General features: G+C 39.2%; 1 protein-coding gene across 1 annotated transcript in view; it reads left to right on the top strand.

Annotated features, from left to right (window-relative positions):
• The window catches only part of CDH13 (cadherin 13), a 1,012,190-nt gene that overhangs the window by 863,662 nt on the left and 128,031 nt on the right, over positions 1-20,497 (top strand). The window contains exon 8 of the mRNA XM_036440234.2: positions 1,534-1,674. Within this exon, the coding sequence (XP_036296127.1) occupies positions 1,534-1,674 (141 nt within the window). The remainder of the gene's footprint in view (positions 1-1,533; positions 1,675-20,497) is intronic.

Below are 20,497 nucleotides of genomic sequence, written 5' to 3'. Positions count from 1 at the left end.
CTCTGCTGTGGCATGACCTGGCTCATCTAGCTCCTGGGATAAATGCTTCCACAGGGAAACAGGGCTTCCTTCTCTCATCTTTAAAGCACAAGTCCTGTGCCTGACTAGTCATTATGCCCCTGGCTTGGCATGCACTTACTGATTTCTTCTAATAAGGGCTCATTCCAAAAGTTGGCCAGATGGATTGTGGGAAAAGTCAATCCAACCCACACTACATGGGCAGAGAAATGTGGAAACTGCCTTCCCAGAATGGTGTCCTAGTTGACCAAGACAGGCAAATCCACTACAGAGGGCAATTTTATTTTATTTTATTTTATTTTATTTATTGGATTTATTGGGGTGGCATTGGTTCATAAACTTTATATAGGTTTCATGTGTACAATTCTATAACACATCATCTGTTTGTTATATAGTGTGTTCACTATCCAAAGTGAATCCTTCTTCTATTATCATGTATCCCCCTTCACCCTCTTCTACCTCCTCCACCCTCCTTTCCCCCTGGTAATTAATCACCATACTGTCGTCTGTATCTAACTGCAATAAGTAAGTCAGAGAAAGACAAGTACCATATGATTTCAATTAAATATGGAACTTAATGAACAAAATAAACTAACAAACAAAATAGAAACAGATTCACAGACACAGAGATAGACTGACAGCTGTTAGAGGGGAGGGGTATTGGGAGGCTGGGTGAAAAGGTAAAGGAATTAAGAAAGAAAAACAGAAAAAAATGTGAATGCAGGCTTGGTTGCTATCTGCCCACTGCACTCTTCTTCATCTTGGGATCAGGGCCACTTAGTTGTTCAGAGTGTTTAAATAGGGTAGCAAAATGTCTGTCAAATATTTGAATGAAAAACTTGTGTATGTTGAAAGACAATAATGCAATATTGCCATGTTAAACTTATCAGATCATGGTGCAGTTAAAATGCATCTTCCAAATTTAACATGACACCAAAAACTTAATGACTAAAATTGACATGAAAGAAGTCCAGTACAAGTGACTGTAAACCTTAGTTGGTATTTTTTCACCTGTAAAATGGGAACATCAAATGTGGGTTAGCATGCTTGTTGGCAAGATTAACAGTGATGATTTCTGAAAAGTATAGGAATTCAATGCCTTTCCCATCCTATTGTTCAGTAAATATGAGTTCATATTGCTACTATCTTTGTCCTAAGTCTCATTTCGAGGTCAATTTCATGAGTTTGCTATGAAATGGCATGTGTGGGCATAAATATAAAACACGCAATGTATACCCAAACCCCAGAAATGCAACGTTCTGTAATGAGTCAAAAGTTCCCTTAAGGAAGAACAGAAAATAGATGCCATCCCCACAGCCAACTCCAGTCTATGTATAGTGACTATCTCCTTTAGAAGAGATTCCAAGGAGTATTTAATCACAACAGGTACTAATACTATAACTGATTAAAGATGGCTGCCCTCAATGGAGAAGGCTACAGAGGCAGCTCAAGCAATATGCTTGTTCCCTACTTGAATCTAAATGCCATCTTCTCTGCTGTGTTTTTGCTTTGTAGACTATGGAAAATCCCAAGTATGAGTTGATCATCGAGGCTCAAGATATGGTTGGACAGCTTTATGGATTACTGGGCACAGCCACAGCGACAATCCTGATTGATGACAAAAATGACCACTCACCAGAATTCACCAAGAAAGAGGTAAGCTTCTGCTAACACCACCCTTGCGGTCACAACCATGATTGCTGATCAATATTAAATTCTTTGTACACAGCCCCTGCTGGCTCCCTGTTTGCAAAAATCAAAACCCTCCCTTTTGGAGAAAGGATTATATTATGCCAGAATACTATTTCATATTTTTATCTTTTTTTTTTTTTTGTAAAGCTGGAAATACCAGAGCATTATGAGAACAAAAGCACTGAATCTTGTTAAAGTCTGTGAGAAAATAACTTTCAATGCCAAAATGCCATTTTCATAGTTTTATCGGTGCTATTTAGCTGTGAGTGATGTGAGTCCCATTGTGATTTTAGCATAACAATAACTATTTTTTCCAGCAAGTATAGATCTAGAGACCAGACAGAACAGCTGCAAAGGGGTAAAGCAGATTTTCTTGGCAACAGCAAGGTGGCCTAGGAACTTATAAATAACAACCAAGTTGGCTTGTCTGGGAAGGCCATTATTTACTCTGGGCTCCTATGCTTTTATGATTATGGATCATGGGTGCTGTTTCCCATTATTTCAAAGGAGCAATTTTGGGGGACAGGCTGAGTACACAAAATTACATTCTCAGTTGCTGAATTTGTATCCAACTATGCATCTGATGGAAATGTGCTAAGATCGTGGTTTCTTTGCGGGTCATGGCCAGGGCCAAGGATCAGACACCCCTCTTACTGGCCCAGAGCATAGAATCCATGAAGGCAGCCCTGCCATTGGCCAAGCCTTTCCTCTGCATCCCCTCCCCACAGGCTCTCCAACTCCCATCCGTTGCCTTATTAAACTGTGTGAGATTGATTTCATTGACCTTTTTCCAATATGAGAGCTTATTTTAAGCTCGGAGAATCTGCTCCAAGGTCCTGGGCCGAATAAACAGCAGAAATGGGATATGAGCGCAGCTCCACATGAGCCATGCTCCCAACTGCAGTGCTGTGCTTCCTCCTCTGCCCTAGTTCCGACCCTCCCAGGCATCCAGAGAAAAGACCCAGGTCTGCGTTTGCAGTTGCCTCTCCCTTCTCTTAAGAATCCAGGGACTATCCCAGCTCCTGGGGACAGGTGGGCCCTCTCAGCTTCCTGGCTCCCCAGTGATCTCTCCCCCATGCAGCCCTGCATAACTCATTCAAGAGGAGGAAATACTCCTTTCCTAGTCTTGGGCACTCAGGACTCCAACCTCAAACAGCAGAGTCCACAGTAGCTAATGTAGCTCCATTCTATTGCTCCCATACAGTGTTCCCAAAACTGCATACAGATTGCACATTTTCCCAGGTTTCTCAAACTGGTATTCTAAGAAATTTGTTCCACTAGTTACACCATTGTAGGGCAGGGGGTGAGGGGAGATTTCGGGGTCAAACAGATGTGGTAAATACTGAGTTGAATCCTCTGAAAGATTTCTTTTACTGCAGGACTTCTGTGTAGCTTTTAAATGCTGTGTGTTTCTCTAAGGGAGGTAGGTATGGGCTGTAGGCTTTCTCAGATTTATTTGGCCTGGGAATAATTTTTCCTGAGCCACCTCATAATGTCCCATTGAACTAATGGCCCATGGAATATTCACTGGGGATATTGGTTTATCTGCAGAATTTCTGGTGAACCTATTTCAAAAACAGAGTTCAAAGTACATTGTAATTTTCTATATAGATGTAGTAATGAAAACATAAATTGGTTAATCCCAACATAAAATAAGAAACCCTATGTACGTTATGAGATGGGTGAGATTGATTAGTTATTTCAAAGAGGCTCCTATGACTTGGGTGGGTGTGGTATGTATGGCCAAGGACTAACTATTGTGAGAAATTATTTTTGATTGTTTGTTTTTTTTAATACCACTGAATTCAAGAAAAAATCAACATTTCTTAATGTAAAGTAAGAAACCATGAGTAGTATATGGAAAATATATTCTTCACCTATGAATATTGACAAAAGCACAAAAATTTTCTTCAAATGGGCAGTGGGGCAGTGAGCTTGAGATCCCTCAGGGCAGAGCTGTTATTCAGCTCAGATAGAGATATGAGTAATAAGGCCCTGGCCGGGTAGCTCAGTTGATTAGAGCTAAGGTTGCTGGTTCGATCCCCATCTGGGCCCATACAAGAAGCAACTAATGAATGCAAAAATAAGTAGAACAGCAAATCAATGTTCCTCTCTCTCTCAAAATCAATTATTAAAAAGAGATACCCTATCTAATGAAGAAAGAATATGCTAATTGACCATCACACCCTCACAAAGATGATGGTGCCCACTGCCAATAAGGAAGGAATATGCTAATTGATTGTCACGCCCTCAAAGATGGTGGCTCCCAGTCCCCTCAGCCCTGCCAGTGCAGCAGGCACACGGCACAGCTGGGCCCACCCCCAGGCAGGTCTGGGCGCTCCAAGCTCCTGCCTCTGGAGTTCCCCAATCTCCTCAGTCCCCCATTCAACCACAGCCAGCCTGAGGCATAGTCAAGCTTTGGATTGTGGTTGCCTAGCATCTCAGGGCTGCCCAAGGCTCAGGTAACCAGGGCCAGCCAAGGTTTGCACTGCCGGCAGGGGCAGCAGCAGAGGTATGATGGGGATGTCACCTTTCCCTGATTGCCAAGTTGTCTCCCACACCTGAGAGCTCCTGGAATGTGAGACAGGGTAGGTCAGGCTGATGGACTCCCCTCCAGTGCATAGATTTTCATGCACCGGGCCTCTAGTAAGTAATAAAATGAGAGAAATGGGTAGCTAGTAAGAGCATCTCTCTCTCTCTCTCTCTCTCTCTCTCTCTCTCTCTCTCTCTCTCTCTCTCTCTCTCTCTCATATATGTGTCCCAAAGGACTCTTTGTCCAATGTTTAATAAAGCAAATTTACAGTTAAATTTCTAACATGTTCCTGAAAGGCTGGTGGTTTTTGTTGAGGAAGGATGCCAGAATTGCTGGAGGCAGGGTAACAAAGATGTAGAGGGGTGGGCTTTTGGACCAGATCTGGATTTGAATCCTAGTGATCATACACAAGAGAGCATATTAACTGTTTATTATAATCTCACTAAGTTCTTGTGAATGTTAAATGAGCCAACAGTTAAAAGCACCGAGTGCTGGTCACTTCGTATTGTATTGGTGATTCAAAAGTGAGGGCAGTGGGATGAAGGAAGTGATGAAGAAGATGGTGATGAAGAAGGTGATGGTGAGGAAGACAATAGCGACAAGCTGAAGACAATATTTCTAAAATTTAAGAAGCCAACTGACATTCTTATCAAATGGCCCATTTCACCTCCATGTTAAAAGTAAACTTTTTCTTTTAAGTAATCTTTTTCCTTTAAAATCATCTGTGAACCTAATCAAGCATATCAAAAAACATAGCTAAGACCTTAGAGTTCTAAAGGAAAAGGAATTCTGGAGGGAAGATTGCAGAATCTGTAAAATGCATCACCATGAATGAAAGCAGGAAGGCCCAAGAGAAACCTGGGAGGGGGAAAAAGAGGAGGATTCAGCCTAGTTGGTCTCTGGGATGTGGAAGAGTGAAACAGCAGATGTACTAGGAACAGAAATGAGATATGGAGCTTATGATATTAAAATTAAACAATTTTCAGAGGTGAAGTTCAAGAGATAGTCATTCTAGAATGAAAATGGTGGCCATTTGGGGTTGGGGGTGTCTAGAAAGCTGTGCAAGATGTTGTCTTATATAAGTTCTTACATATGTTAGGTCATTTCTAAAGAAATTTATGGGAATTTATGGTTGTTGTCTTTTTTTTTAATTCTATTTCACATGATCTTTCCCTCTCCAGAGAAATGCATTTTTTAATCTAAAGTATAGGTGAGATTGGTTTAAAAGAGAAGTTTTGGTTGGCCTCAAATAATAGAGACTGGAAGTGATATCTGTTAAATGAGAGAGGGATATCTCATTTTATATAAATGCATGTTGGTAGATAGTTCCCGGTCAGTGTGGTGCAGAATGACATTGAGTTTCCCAGATTCCTCTTATCTTTGTTGTCTGCCTTCTCCATGGCTGTCTCGTGGTGCAATAGAGTCACTGCAGCACCAGCCCTCGTGTCCATATAACAGGAAGAATGAAACAAGAAGTGAGAAGGACAAAGAAAGACCTGCTACCTAAGTAAATGTCATTTAAAGGCTTCTCCTGAAACTCAGATGACTTCTGCTTACATCTCCTTAGCTTCCCTGCTCTGTAACGGAGACTGAGAAATAACTCAAACTATTATTAGTTGGAACGTTGCAGCCCTTGATAATATAGGGATTGTTACTGTTAGAAATAAGGTAAGCCCCCCAAGTTCGGGGTCCTGGTAGAACACAAAATATACTCAGAAGCCAGGCAGCAAGGCAAACATATTTACCTCTACATAGAAGGGTGAACACACATGGTCTGGAAGCACGTGCACACCAAGCAGGTGGGCTGCTAGGGTTTATAATCCCTTGTGCATGTGACCTGTCCTTTGCTCTTGATTGGAGCTCAAGTGCACAGTTTTCTCAATTAGCTAATTCTAAGGGGAAGTTGGCCTTTGCTGTTTTAAGATAGTGGCCCCCAGCGAAGCTACAAGCCATGCGGCCAACATGGCGGCTGCCAAGTCAAGCAATCCAAAAAGGTGGTGTCTAAACTGTTCTTTGACAGAAAAGATGATTTGTTTATTCTCACAATTCCCCCCTTTTCTTCATTTAAACTCTTTTGTTCAAACTCTGCTGACATTCATTGATTTTCATGCTCTGCAGTGTCTAGGAGGAGACTAATTTGCTATTTGGTCAATGCAGTTTCAATTAATCCTTGGATAAGACATGGGATGATGTTGCATCCCATCACTGTAGCTCCTAATCAAAGGGGTGAAGTGGACACCATTGCTCTAGTGCATCCGAGAAAGGGCCCTTGATCCCAGGTTCAGCTCACTCATCACTAAAGCTGCTGATGCCTGTGGGGCTCAGTGATGGTCTATGTGCTGTATTGTCAAGGATAAATGTACAGCACTGGCCTCAACATTACATATTTTCCTCCTTCTTCTGCCTGTTCTCCCAGGTCACCCTGATGATGGCCATCTAGCTGTTCACTATCCCTTTAACTGCGTCTTGAGCATAGTTAATAAGCCTTGGCTGATTCTAGAAAATATAATTAACCACCACATTCTTATTCACAGTGGTCTACCAACACAGGACACTCAAACCTTGCAGCAATCTGATTTCTAGCCTTAAACTCCCTGGCATTCCTCCTAGAACCCCAATGTGTGTATATGGGGACCAAAGGAACCCCCTAGACTCTCTTTTCTCTTCCTATTCTGTCTGTCCATTGAAAAAGGTTTATGATGTGCCAACATGAAAGGGATAGCCAATTGTATCAGAGCGCAAGGTCCACTCCATTTTCTGGGCAAGGCCACAAGTCAGGATCCCCCTTGATGCCACCAGACAGGGTACTGACAGTGCAGCACAATGGGCTTCTGAGGATACTCGGCCATTTACGCATCCAGATACATTTCTCATAAACTCCGAGTACTGTTCCCCGCCTTGAGAGGCAGGAGATATAGTTTATGTCAGAGGACGGGCTGGATTGGTTTTGGGGGTGTCCTAGCTCTTTACCTCTGTTGGATGGGAACAACAGGGCAAGAGTCTTCCAGGAAGAATTCCCCAGGTGGTTTCCTCCTGGTACAAGGCAAGCACACATTCCATCCTGAGGTCCAACCAAATGGGAATGGGATCACTTGGGCCTCTAGCCTTCCTGCCACTCAAGTGTAACAGTCACTTTTATTCAGGATGTGTGCAGAATATTCAATCCATTCCACCCAGGCATTCCTTCTCTTGTATCCTATTTCTGTTTGCATGGTGGTGGCAGTGGCCTAGGGGATCTTGTCCTGTGACATCTACTCCTAAATCTAGTCCTAGCCTATCTTTTGGCCTAAAGGCTGAAATATGCAAATCATCCGTTATCTATAACCAATAATTTAACTGGGTAAGCATGATCCAGATTGTACACATTTCTCCAGCCCACATTGTAAGCCCCTGCAATTTGCCAGATTTCTTAAGCAAATAGAGTCCAGTATATTACGGTTATTAAGACAGCTCACAGTTTTTAGCATCACTTTCAAGGGAATATATCCTGGTATGGCTGTTCAAGTTGTGGTGTGTCCACCCTTAGCCTGTACACAGGGTCCAACCTCGCTCTGCAGTCTGAATAGCAGTCTCTGTGGTAAGCAAGGCAGGTAAGGTCCTTCCCGGGAGGGCTCCAACTTGCTTCCCTTCCAAATCTTGGTTAGAACAAATGTATTCTTCTGGTCAATGGTGATAAACCAGAAACTCAAGAGGACCTTGGGTCAGGAGGCCTTCTAACCTGAGAGATTAAAGTAGACGAGATACCCAGTACATAGTTCTTGAGAAATTGGGCCCTAGTTTCTATTGTAGGAAGATCTTGAGACATTCCAAGGCCTTTGGAATCACCTACAGCCAATTCTAGGTAAAAAAAAAAAAAAAAAAAAAAAAACAAAAAAAAAAACACTTCTTTAAAATTCAAACTCTAGAAAGGTTGTCAAACTTGATTTTATCAAAAGATTATATATTAAAGTGCATTAGACAGGAACATAGGTTAGCAAACTTCAGTTCCTATGATTAAAAGGTAACTTTTTATTAAATACCTGATTAATATGACATAATTATTTTACTAGAAAAGAAGTAACCAAAATAAGGCTTATTTTCTAACTTCATTTGTCCTTGGGTGTGAACAACAAATGACACTAATTGGATTTCTCCCATCAGTCTTTCTGAGGACTTGGGCATAAGCTATTTACCCTCTGTTTGCAAAATGCAAATCATTGACTCAAAGTGTCCTTGGTTTAGGAAAGACAGAGTTTTCTAGATGGTTGCAAACTGCTGTATTAATATTTCAGTTTCCCTGCTCTGTCCTGGCTTACTGGGCTGTATCATTTAATCAATTTCCTTTTAACATTTCTTTTTTTTATAAACTTCTTACAATTTCCACAGACATTCTTACAACTTCAAAAACATGTTTTCCTTCAAAATGCATAACCATGCCTTAGTCCTTCTATTAAGCATCTCCATTCCAATATTCTTTCTTTCTGTACACCATCAGCAATTTGTACAGATCTTTTTTTTAAATGTATTAGAATTCTTCATTCTTACAAACCTTAATTTTTTCAATAATTTGCCAAAAAAGTAAACAACCAGCATTTGAGATTAACATTTATCAACACACTTTTTGCAATTATTCTAAAAGACATTGATTAAATTTAAACCAATTTTAATATTCTCCCAACTTAATTTGAACATTTAACTCTTAGAAGCCTCAAATTTTAGGTAGCAAGTTAAATACTTAGCATTTCTCAGATTAGTAATACATTTATATTTTAAGGATATATTTCAAAATACAAGACATATTTATGGCTCTCAAAAAAAAATACAAGACATATTTAATAGATTCAAATCTATCTTCTAGATTTTTCACATGAGGCAAACTTAGATTAATATTTCATTTTAAAATACCTAGATATTTAATAATTTTTATTATTTAATTCAGCAAACTCCAAAGCTTTAAGTTACCAAAGACTTTAGAAAATTATGTATAAACAGCTACATTCTTCCTTAGAGATGCATCACCTAAGGTTAGTGCTGCTGCTTCTGTTTCCAGTCCTCTGGGCCAGCCCTTTCATAGGCCAATTTCGGTGACAATTGTAATTTATAATATTTCTTGATCCAACAGGTCCTCAGGGTCTGGCCAGAGTACTTTCTTATTTAATCTTTTAAGTCTTGGTAAATTCAGAAGACCCTTCTTTTGAATATTAAAGACTTTATTTAGGTTTTGAGACCAGGGAACTGATTCCCTAATTCCTTTAATGATTAGCTCCCTAAGGTCTCTCATGTGCTCTCTATGGTCCATGTTATTAAGGTCTCACTGAGGCTCTCAAGTTTGGAAACTTTATATCTGCTGGAAGCACACCAGGGCCAGCCACGAGCTCCCTTTCCCGCTGACTTTCAAATCACTTCCTCTTCTTTGAGTCTAGCCAGTCAGCTGAGCTATGTGGGTCTTCCAGCAGAGTTTTTAACTGTTTTTACTGCTCCAACTCCTTTCATAGCTTAAAAAAGCTGGTTTCTGGTGGTGCAGTGATCTCATGGCCATTGGAGCCTTATCAAGATAGCTCTCCGCAGTGGGAGGCTGGGATTGTAAATCACCATCTTGGCTGTTCTCTCAGATCATCCCCCTGGTCATGTAGGGAGGGGAAGGCAGGACAAGGGTCTCCTTCCTGTCTGCCCTTGTTCTCCTTTGGATTTTTACTGAAAAACTTTATATCTCAACAGGGATTTGAATTATGCTGTTAACTACGATTGCCCTTTCTGTTCAAAGAAAGGAAACGCTAATCTGTTTGGGAGTTCTAAGCCTCCAGGACCACCCTTGGAATGCGGTCCATCCCCATTCAAGAACCACATTCTCTTGCTGCTGTGCCCCCAAGCTCAGCCTTAGTTCCGCCACCTCCCCTGGCCTGCGCGGGGTTTGTGATGTCTCATGCAGGCAACGGCCACCCGCTTCCCACCCCAGTCCCTTTCTGGCCCAGTTCAGGTTTCATTCAGGTCCCATCCTGGTTAAATGGACATGATTGATGTTTAATGAACACGATGCTGGGTGGGATTTTGCAAACTTCTCCCCCCTTCCCAGTTCAGTAAGCACCCAAGTACCACCTTCCATTCTGCCACTTGGAAACCTCCAGGGTTGTTTTGGGGTCTTTTTTTTGCTTGTTTGTTTGTTTTTTTGCCTTCCTTCCTGCCTTCCTGCCTTCCTTCCTTCTTTCCTTTCTCCCTCCCTCCTCTCTCTCTCTCTCTCTCTCTCTCTCTCTCTCTCTCTCTCTCTCTCTCTCTCTCTTTCCTTTTTTTCCTTTCTTTCCCCTTTCTTTTCTTTCTTTCCCCTCCCACTTTGCCTCAGGTGAGGAAGATAATGGTTTTTTAACCACAAGCAGTTATGGTCCTTTGTTTTAAACTCCCCTGGATTGGAACCTTTACAAATGTTATACTTTTAAATTAACCCAAGACATATAGACAGAAATTTCACTAGCTAAGTAAACAAATTAAACAAACAAACAAACAAACAAACAGACATAAAACATCAACACACTCTATACAGGTGCCGCCCACAACACTAAAAGTTTACACCAAGAGCAATGTCTCTGTCCCTGGTTCGGGAATTTGCCTCCCCAGAACCTCAGCATTCTCCCAATGGAATATTTCGGGGGAATGTATTCCCTAGGCTTAGAATTTCTGTTTCCCAGCCTCAGCAGGTCCCTTGTGACTATGTACTCAACCCCCCATGTTGGAGATTTCTCATACTCCCCGAGGTCTGCTTCATCCCTCTCTGGCCGCTTCCCTACAGGAGAATGGAACTACAGATCAGAACTCCGCACTCGTTTTATGTCCAAGACTCATCCCAGTCACATATGCCCAACCTCTGAGGACACTCAATCACCAAATAGTACTCAGTCCAATTTCCTACCTTGGCTTATGCATGAAGTTTCCTAATTGCTGCAGGTCTTGCTTGGGTCCTTCCTGCGCTGCTGGCTGACTCTCCATCCCGAGCTCATAGTCAGTCCAAGGGTAATGGCTGTCCCTCTTCACTGAGATCATCGCAACTTGGCAGTGGGGTGCACCACTTCAGAAGAGGGGTCCACTTACCCTTTGGGGACAGACAGTATCCCGGAGGAGCCCCCAAGTTGTTAGAAATAAGGCAAGCCTCCAAGTTGGGGGGTTCTGGTAGAATACAAAACATACTCAGGAGCCAGGCAGAAAAGCAAACATATTTGCTTCTACGTAGAAGGGTGCACAACTCACACATTGTCTGGAAGTGCATGCACACCAAGCAGGTGAGCTGCTTGGGTTTATAATCTCTTACACACATGACCTGTCCTTTGTTCTTGATTGGAGCTCAGGTGCAGTCTTTCGAAATTGGCTAATTCAAAGGGAGACATTGGCCTTTGCTGTTTCAAGATGGTGGCCCCCAGGGGAGCTGCAAGCCATGCGGCCAATATGGTAGCTGCCAAGTCACAGTCCAAAATGGCGGCTGTCTAAACTGTTCTTTAATAGAAAAGATGATTTGTTTATTCTCACAGTTACAAGGAAGGAGATATTTTAAAGGTTACTTTAAAGTAGGGGTGTCGAACTCAATCAGAGAAGGGGCCAAAATCTAAAATCCAGCCTAAATCGAGGGGCCGAATGGTTTACTGAACAGTCATAAACTGTCATTGTGATGGAAACGCAGCGGAGTGCAGTGATGACAGCGCGGTGCGGGCCACATTGCAAGGCCTGGCAGGACGGATTTGGCCCGCGGGCCTTGTGTTTGACACATGTGCTTTAAAGAGTAAATTCTTAGTACAAAGTACACTCATTTATTGTTTCCCTTGCGTTTATTTAAACTGATTGTAAGCTTGCTGAGAAGCACAGCCCATACCTCTTATTCTCTGTTGCATTCCCAGTGGACACTCAAAAATTCAGTATTTTCCAAATGTTTCCTGAAGAGAATTTTAACTTGGGAACTGTGTCATTGGTTATGATGAACCAAGGTCATACTTAAAATTGCTACTGATCCATGGAAATCAATTTTTAGTCATTGACTTTCAAGAAATGTGGGTTGGAAGCATTAGTCTCCCCATAGAGAATCTTCTGTGAGTTTTTTCTAATAGTTTTTAACACATAGCTTTAACTAAGTGTTAGGTTTGACTTTTCTAGATTGGTTATTTTGAAATTATTTTAGGGAATCTAGTTAAACTCTCCAAACCCAAAGTCTGAATTACAGCTCGGAATCTCACTTCCATTTGGAACAAAGTGGCTTGTCCATTCCTCTCCCTAAAGTTATTTAAACACATAAACACACAACACACACACACACACACACACACACACACACACACACACACACACCCCTTCACCTGTGTGGCTCAGTTGGTTGGAGTGTCATCCCATATGCCAAAAGGTTGCCAAGTCAGTTCCTGGTCAGGGCACATACTCAGGTTTCCTGCTTGATCCATAGTGGGGAGCGTGCTGAAGGCAGCTAATTAATGTCCCTCTTAATTTTTCTCTTTCTCCCTCTCCCTTCTTCTCTCTATAAAAATCAGTCTTTATAAAAACACTTCTGATTTGCACCTAGGACATAGTTGATGCTCAATAAATACTGACTGAACAATTCATATTTTCCCATGATTTTTTAAACTGTAGATCATGAAGATTAAAAGATTTCCTATTAATTATGAAAGAATATGCTTGCAAATTATTTTAAGATGTTTTTTAAAGACATTGAATTTTTCTTCATCTATCCTTCAATTGATTTTTCAGATTTTAAAACCTTAAAATAGTAATCAATAATTTAGTCTTAATAATTTAGGATTTTTTTTCCATTTGATGAATTCTTCCTAGGGTAAAAGTTCAGTGTTTGAGCTATAACACTATAATACCTGTAATAACATAAAACTTAAAAGGCCCTGCCCTCCAGCTGGAAGATGAGAGGTGAGTGGGCAAATGCCCAGTTTCATAAAGGGGGGAGGAGGAGTCACCAGCTGGACACCAGAGGCTGAAACTGACCAAGTGGGACTGGGGTCCCATCTCCAATTCCTAAAAGTCAGGGCCATGTCTTTAAGAAGTTGGTACCCGCCGAAACCGGTTTGGCTCAATGGATAGAATGTCGGTTGGGGACTGAAAGGTCCTGGGTTCGATTCCAGTCAAGGGCATGTACCTTGGTTGCAGGCATATCCCCAGTAGGGGGTGTGCAAGAGGCAGCTGATCGATGACTCTCTCTCATCGATGTTTCTAACTCTATCTCTCTCCCTTCCTCTCTGTACAAAATCAATAAAATATATTATAAAAAAAAAAAAAAAGAAGTTGGTACCTCAGGAATCTTGTTTTTCTTGGACTATTAGCTTTTATAACAAAATTTTTATTAATTAGCTGCCTAATTCACCAGGTAATACTTTTCTCTTACATGTTTAACTTTCTTCTGTGAATAATAATTATGCAACATCATTTGTTATAGAAATAGAACAAAAAGTCTAGTCTTTTCCCTAGCAGGTTGATTGGAATTTGCTCTGTATTACTGAAAGTTTTGAAACATTTTTTAAAACTTTATAACACATTTCATCATTGAAAAACCCATGCAAATTTTAAGAATTGTTAAATTTGAGAAAATATCAAGTTACACACACACTACAGGCCCAATGCACGAAATTTGTGCAAGGGGCTCAGCCCTTGCATTCCCCGCTGCCATTGGCCAACCCTGTCTGTCCCTCATGGCCTTGACCAGCCCTTGCAATCCCGGCTTTGTCTGGACAGTCATTCAGTCTAATTAGCACATTAGCTCTTTATTATATAGGACATACGTATATAAAGAGCTATGCAATTTTAGATATTCTTGTTAAAGACTAATCTTTAAATTGATGACACTTGTTAATGACATTCATATCCTTGTTTTGAGGCATAGTAAGAATTCTATATTACCTTTATTGATGTTAGTATGGCAGGTCAAAATGCAAGAAATGTAAATCTTTACCAATGTGTTTATTATCATTCACTTCTCTTCATTAGTTGGTTTATCAAACAATCAAGGAGCTATTTTATTTCTTTTGTTAAAAAGTTTTCTTCTTAATGAATTAACTGGTGCAGAATGTCAGGAATACGTGTATTTATTTCATTCCTTAACTTTCTCATTTTTCCTTCATATTTCATTAGGTGTTGTTGTTGTTTTTAACAATAGCTTTATTGAGGTATAATTCACATACCATAAAGTTCACTTTTTAAAATATGCAATTCGTTAGCTTTTAGTATATTCACAGAGTAGTGCAACAATCACTGCTATCTAATTTCCAAACATTTTATCATTCCAGGAGAATACCCATTAGCACTTGTCACCTCCCCACAACCCCTAGCAATCACTAATCTTTTTTGTTTTCCAGGGACCTTGTTTATTCTGAACATTTCATATAAATGGCATTATGTAATGTGTGATCTTTTGTAAGTGCCTTCTTTCACTTAGCATGATGTTTTCAAGTTTCCTCAATGTTTTCGCGTTCATGAAAACTTCATTTTCTATGGCTGAATAGTACTCCATTATACCACAATTCATTTATACCACAATTCATTTATCTTTTCATCCATTGTTGGACAATTGGGCTGTTTCAACTCTGGCTGTTATGAATAATGCTGCAATGAGCATCTTTGTAAAATTCATTAAGTTTTTATCTGAATTTTCTCTCAATTCCTTCATAGTTAGTATGAAGATGTTATCCATAACATTGCTCCAAATTAAGATTCTATAATTGCTTAATTATTTTAAAAAAAAATTTTTAATATATTTTATTGATTTTTTACAGAGAGGAAGGGAGAAGGATAGAAAGCCAGAAGCATCGATGAGAGAGAAACATCGATCAGCTGCCTCCTACACACCTCCTTCTGGGGATGTGCCCACAACCAAGGTACATGCCCTTGACTGGGACCCTTCAGTCTGCAGGCTGACACTCTATCCACTGAGCCAAACTGGTTTGGCTCAATTATTTTATTGAAACATTTCAAAATGTCTTTCTAAATTTCACTTGATATGGCTCACTCAAGATTTACTGACTTCTTTTTACATAATAGTTCCATACAAAAAAGTATACTAATAATGAGTGATTTATTCTCAAGTCAAACATGAAACTCAAATCAAGAAATAGAACTTGATCAGCAGTTCAAAGCTTCCTAAAACCCCATCCCAGCTTCCACTGCTTACATGTATGTTACTTAATTTCACATATTTGAGGGTTTTTTGTTATTTTTCAGCTTAATTTCATGGTGGTTAGAGAATATACTCTTTATGATTACAGTAATTTGTTATTTGTTGAGACTTGCTGTACAACCCAGCATGTGATAAATTTTGATAAATGGTCTATATGCACTGAAAAATAATGTGAATTCAATGGTTTAAAATTCTTTGTCCAAATCTTCTACATATTTTTGTAATCTTCTTATTATATCAGTTACTAAGAGTAGATATGATATCTATTATTATAGACATATCTATTTCTCTTGTTATATCAAGTTTTTCTTTGAATATTTGAAGCTGTGTTATTAAGTCCATACAAATTTAAACTTGTTGTATTTTCCTGATGCTTTGACATTATTGCAAAACTTACTTCTCTATCTCTGGAAGTGCTTTTTGCTTTAACATTTACTTCATCTGGTTCTAGAATAACTGTCCTGGCTTTGTTGTTGTTGTTACAGACACCATGGTGTATTTTTTTCCATCCTTCTCTCAAGTTTTCTATAATCTTATACTTAGAATGTACCTCTTATAAGCAGCATATATTAGGTTTTTAATCTTTAAACAATACTGAAAAGTCTTGGATTATTCTGTCCATTTAAATACAATGCAAATATTAAATATTTGGGTTTAAATCTACCAGTCCTAATATTGCTTTCTTATCTGATATAAATTTTTCTCTTATTTCTTACCTCTTTCTCAATTATTTTTATCATTTCATAGCCTACTCTAATTACTTGTTATACTTCATTTCATATTCTCATCATAGTTTCTGAGAAATAGCTTATTTGTTATACTAACAGTTTATGATAAATATATTCTTGACTTATGAAATCTAATATAAATTAGTATTTTTACCACTTCATGGACATTGCAAAGACCTCAAAACATTTGAATTCATTTTATCCCCCACCTGTCTTTTGATATATTATTGTCATATTTTAATTCTAAATGTATTTTAAGATTCACAACATATTATTTAATAAATATGTATTTATATTTTCCCATTTATATACCCTTGTTATATATTCCTTCATGGTTCTGTGCTTCCACCTGAAATAATTGTCCTTCTGATAAAGAGTTTCCTTTTTATTTTAAAAAAACAGTGAAGGTGTGTTGGCAACAGATTTGTTTATTGTTTTTCTAAAAACATCTTTGTTGCCTCAGTTTTTGAACTACATTTTCACTAGATGCAAAATCCCAGTTGGCAGTTATTTTCTCTCAGCTCTTTTAAGATGCCATTTCAGACTTCTGCCATCTATGAATGTTTTTTGAAAGGTCAGCTATCACTTTCACTCTCTTCTCCGTTGAAAGAGGTGTGATTCTTTTTTCTGGCTGAATTTTCTTAAATTTACCCTATTTAATAAAAGAGTAATATGCAAATTAACTGTCACTCCATCACAAATATAGCAGTGCCCATAGCCACAAGATGGCGGCACCCAGTCTTTTCAGCCCTACCAGAGTCCCCCAGTCCCAGGGGGCAGTCTCTGAGAGCAGGAAGTATGAACTGCCGGGTGGAATGCTTGCTTCTTCACCACAATGATGAAGCAAGCATTCTACCCTGGCCGTAGAGGGCCTCTGGGCAGTGGGCCTAGAGCAGCTGGGGGGAGGGGGAATGCTTGCATCGTTGCCCTAGTGATGAGGCAAGCAATCCATGCCCTGCCGTGGATGGGTCTCTGGGCTGCAGAGAACCTCTGGGCAGCGGGCACGGAGCAGCCAAGCCCCATGGAGATCTAGTGGCACAGGGATTCATGTGCAGTGCTATTAGTTTGGATAATATTGGTGAATAGGATCATATAGGTTTCAGGTGTACATTTCTATGATACATGATCTGTATATTGCATTGTGTGCCCACCACCCAAAGTCAAACCATCTTCTGTAACCATATATTTGACTCTGGCTGCTTTTAATAACATTTATTTGTTTTTACTTTGCAACAGTTTAACTATGGCATGCTGATATATGGTTAAATTTGTATTTGTCATATTTGTTCCATACACATTTCAATTCATAACCTACCTTTCAAATATTTCTTCTGACCCATTTTCTCTCCTTTCTTCTCAGCCTCTGTGATGTATATGTTAAGTTTCTGTCTGTTGATTGTCTCTCTGGTTTACCAATTCTTTCTTCTACTATGTCTAAGCTACTACTATACACATTTATTGATTTCTTAACTCCACTTATTATATTTTAAATATAATTTCCATTTATTTTATAGATTGAAATTTTCTGCTGAAACTTTCCATTATATCTATTTTTTGAATATTTTACTCAGAGTTATTTAAAATTTAATGTGTAATAACTGCAATATCTAGATCACTTTTAAGTCTATTGCTATTTTTAATATTTTTTCCTTAGTTTTGGTCATTTTTTATAGTCTTACCATGTCTAGAAATTTTTTTATTTTAATTATGAACAACATGTAAGAAAACATTTTAGAGATAATTTGGTTCTGGCTGATCTTATATTCCTCTAAAAATGACTTACTTTGCTTTCTATAAACCAAGAAAAAGATGACTTTAAATTAGTCTAGGATTGAGTTGGTTTATAGTTGGTTTTCAGTCTGTTATGAGGGCTAATCTACTTACCCTGGTTTCCCTTACTCCTCCGTACAGCCTTTCTGGGGTCCTAACTGAAGTCTGGTATGGTTACAAGGACTCTCATACTTTTGAGACCCTGAATTTTTAGTTGTTGTCTTCTCAGCACCAAAGCTCTTCTCAGCTTTCTGGTCTCTGAGCCAGCACTTTCTGTTTATATTCTAAGCCCCTTGTCCCTGAGCCTTACAATTTAGAAAGTGATGACTTAAGAGTGAAAGTTTCATAGAATATTGGCTTCACTGCAGTGAATTTCCCTTCTCTGCAGGGTCCTGGGCTCTCCAGTTCTGGCTGCCTGGGCAGTTCTCTAGTGAGTTCAGATGGATGGTAGCTTTGTGTGAAGTCCCTATTCTTCAGTTAGTCTAGGTTTGAGGGATGGCCTAGAAGGAGCTTGCCCAAATTACCATAAACAAAGAAAAAAATCTGGTTTAATTTTTTAGTCTGGAGTATCAGGGAAAAGTGGTAGACATTGTGTGCATGGAATTCACTGTGGCACAAAATCTGATAATATTTTCATTAAAATATGGGTTGAAGAAATATAATTAAGTGATTTGGCAGTGTACTCATCCAGTCCCATACCATTTACTTCCAAATTAACTCATTTTGGTAAAAAGTGTAAAAATATTTTGTATTCCCCCCCTTGATATTCAAGTGACTCTACCTCCAAGCGAGTTGAACTCCATAATCAGAGGCAAGCTTTGCTTTCTGATTCCCTCACTCTTAAGTTGACCTGAATATAACTCTTTTGAATCTTTTTTTGTATCTTTCTGGTAGTTTGGAGTTCTCAACTATGAATAGAATATATACCTTTGTGTGCCATCTTTTACCAAAAGTCTAACTGAAGTGAATATATTTATGCACTCCACCAGGATTCCATGCAATATATCTGAGTGCTTTCAATGAAACTGTCCTCCTTCCATAACAGTTTCCTCCCCTTAGGAAAGCCCTTTAAATTCAGATGTGCTTGTGTCTAAACACTGACCACATAATCACACATTCTGCTTGTTCGATAGTGATTAATTCAGAAAGCCAACCACATATTTCTTAGGAGATCGAACCCATTTCAATTATCTGACTCAAGTGACTTTTCTGGAGGGTGGAGTCCAAGACATTTTAACAAGCAGATAAATCTTTAAAGATGATTAAATGTTATTCCAAACAGTTCAACTCCCTTTTCCCATGAAGCTTTTTATAGCCATAATGGTGAAATATATGAGACTTCTTTTTCTGTGATGCTGTGAAATCATATATCTGACAGTTTTCTGTTTGGCTGAAGTCTTAAATGAAACCAAACACACACTATGGAAACCTTTATCCCACGTGTTGTACAGTGTGGTAGAGGAATACAAATCTTTAAGTAAATGGAATATTTGGAGAGAATAGACTAGTGCAATTTCAGTGCACAGGTACCACCAATTTCCAACTGTGCAAACAGTAACATTGCTCATGATTACATCAAGTCCTGATCCATCTTTGTCCAAGACAATACCTTGTCCAAGGACTCTAGATGCCATCTATTGTAAATTGCATTCCTGACTTCCCATCATAAACAGAAGAAGGGTTAGCTACAAAACAGTCAACACCCATGTTTCCCATTCATCTTCTCTTGGAAGGGTGAGTTTATTGCTCTCTTTTCCTGCACCAAGGTCACAGAAAAACATCAATTAAATCTCTTAGTGTTCAAATTTCAGAGATACTGGAAACAGCAGGTCTACAACTGGATTACTTGACTAAAAGAGAGAGAAGGAAAACATTTGTGCAAATATAATCAGGGCTCTATAAATAGAAGCCATCATCCAAACAGGTTTCTTCCAGCTAAGGAGATGGGTAGTGGGTGCCTTCCCAGATTTAACTGTTTATAGTCAGCAGAGTGAGAATTTTTGCTTTGTTTAAAATGCTTATAAAATGTGTGTGGAGTCAAAATATCTAGATTTTTTTAACTGAAAAAATCTGATCAGTGCCTGGTTCTTCAAGTCTCTTGTAAAGGTAGACCAGACAGCCAGATGATTTATTGCATTAATCATACTTTTCCAAATATATTCATGATGTATTGATCCCCATCATTCCTGTGTGAACCTCTATGTAAATAATGTGCCTCTGTTTACTCTTTGCTTATGCTGAGAAGGTCAGCAGCAACCCATTAGCAATAAGAGCAATCTTTATTCCAGCGGGCAGAGTGTTACCCTGAGCCCCTTAGAGCACAGTGGCCTCTGAAGATCTCATCCATCTGCTTCTATTCAAAAACAATATCCTCACATTAAGAGCAACAACCACAAAGCTATAAAATATATTTTTCTTAACTAAGAATGTAACATGACTACACTTTCATAATGTAACTTGCAGAATGAATACTTGAGTTCAAAAATAGAAAGCCAAGAGCAACAAATGCAGAATGTATTGGAAAAGTAACCATCCAAGCCAACACTGCCCTAGAAACAATTTTGTTCTGAGCAGTATTAGAAATATGATCACTAAGTCTTTTACATGGATGGTCTT

This window comes from Pipistrellus kuhlii, unplaced genomic scaffold, assembly GCF_014108245.1.
Source record: "Pipistrellus kuhlii isolate mPipKuh1 unplaced genomic scaffold, mPipKuh1.p scaffold_m20_p_17, whole genome shotgun sequence".
Lineage (NCBI taxonomy): Eukaryota > Metazoa > Chordata > Mammalia > Chiroptera > Vespertilionidae > Pipistrellus > Pipistrellus kuhlii.
This window is presented reverse-complemented; position numbering and strand designations above follow the sequence as displayed.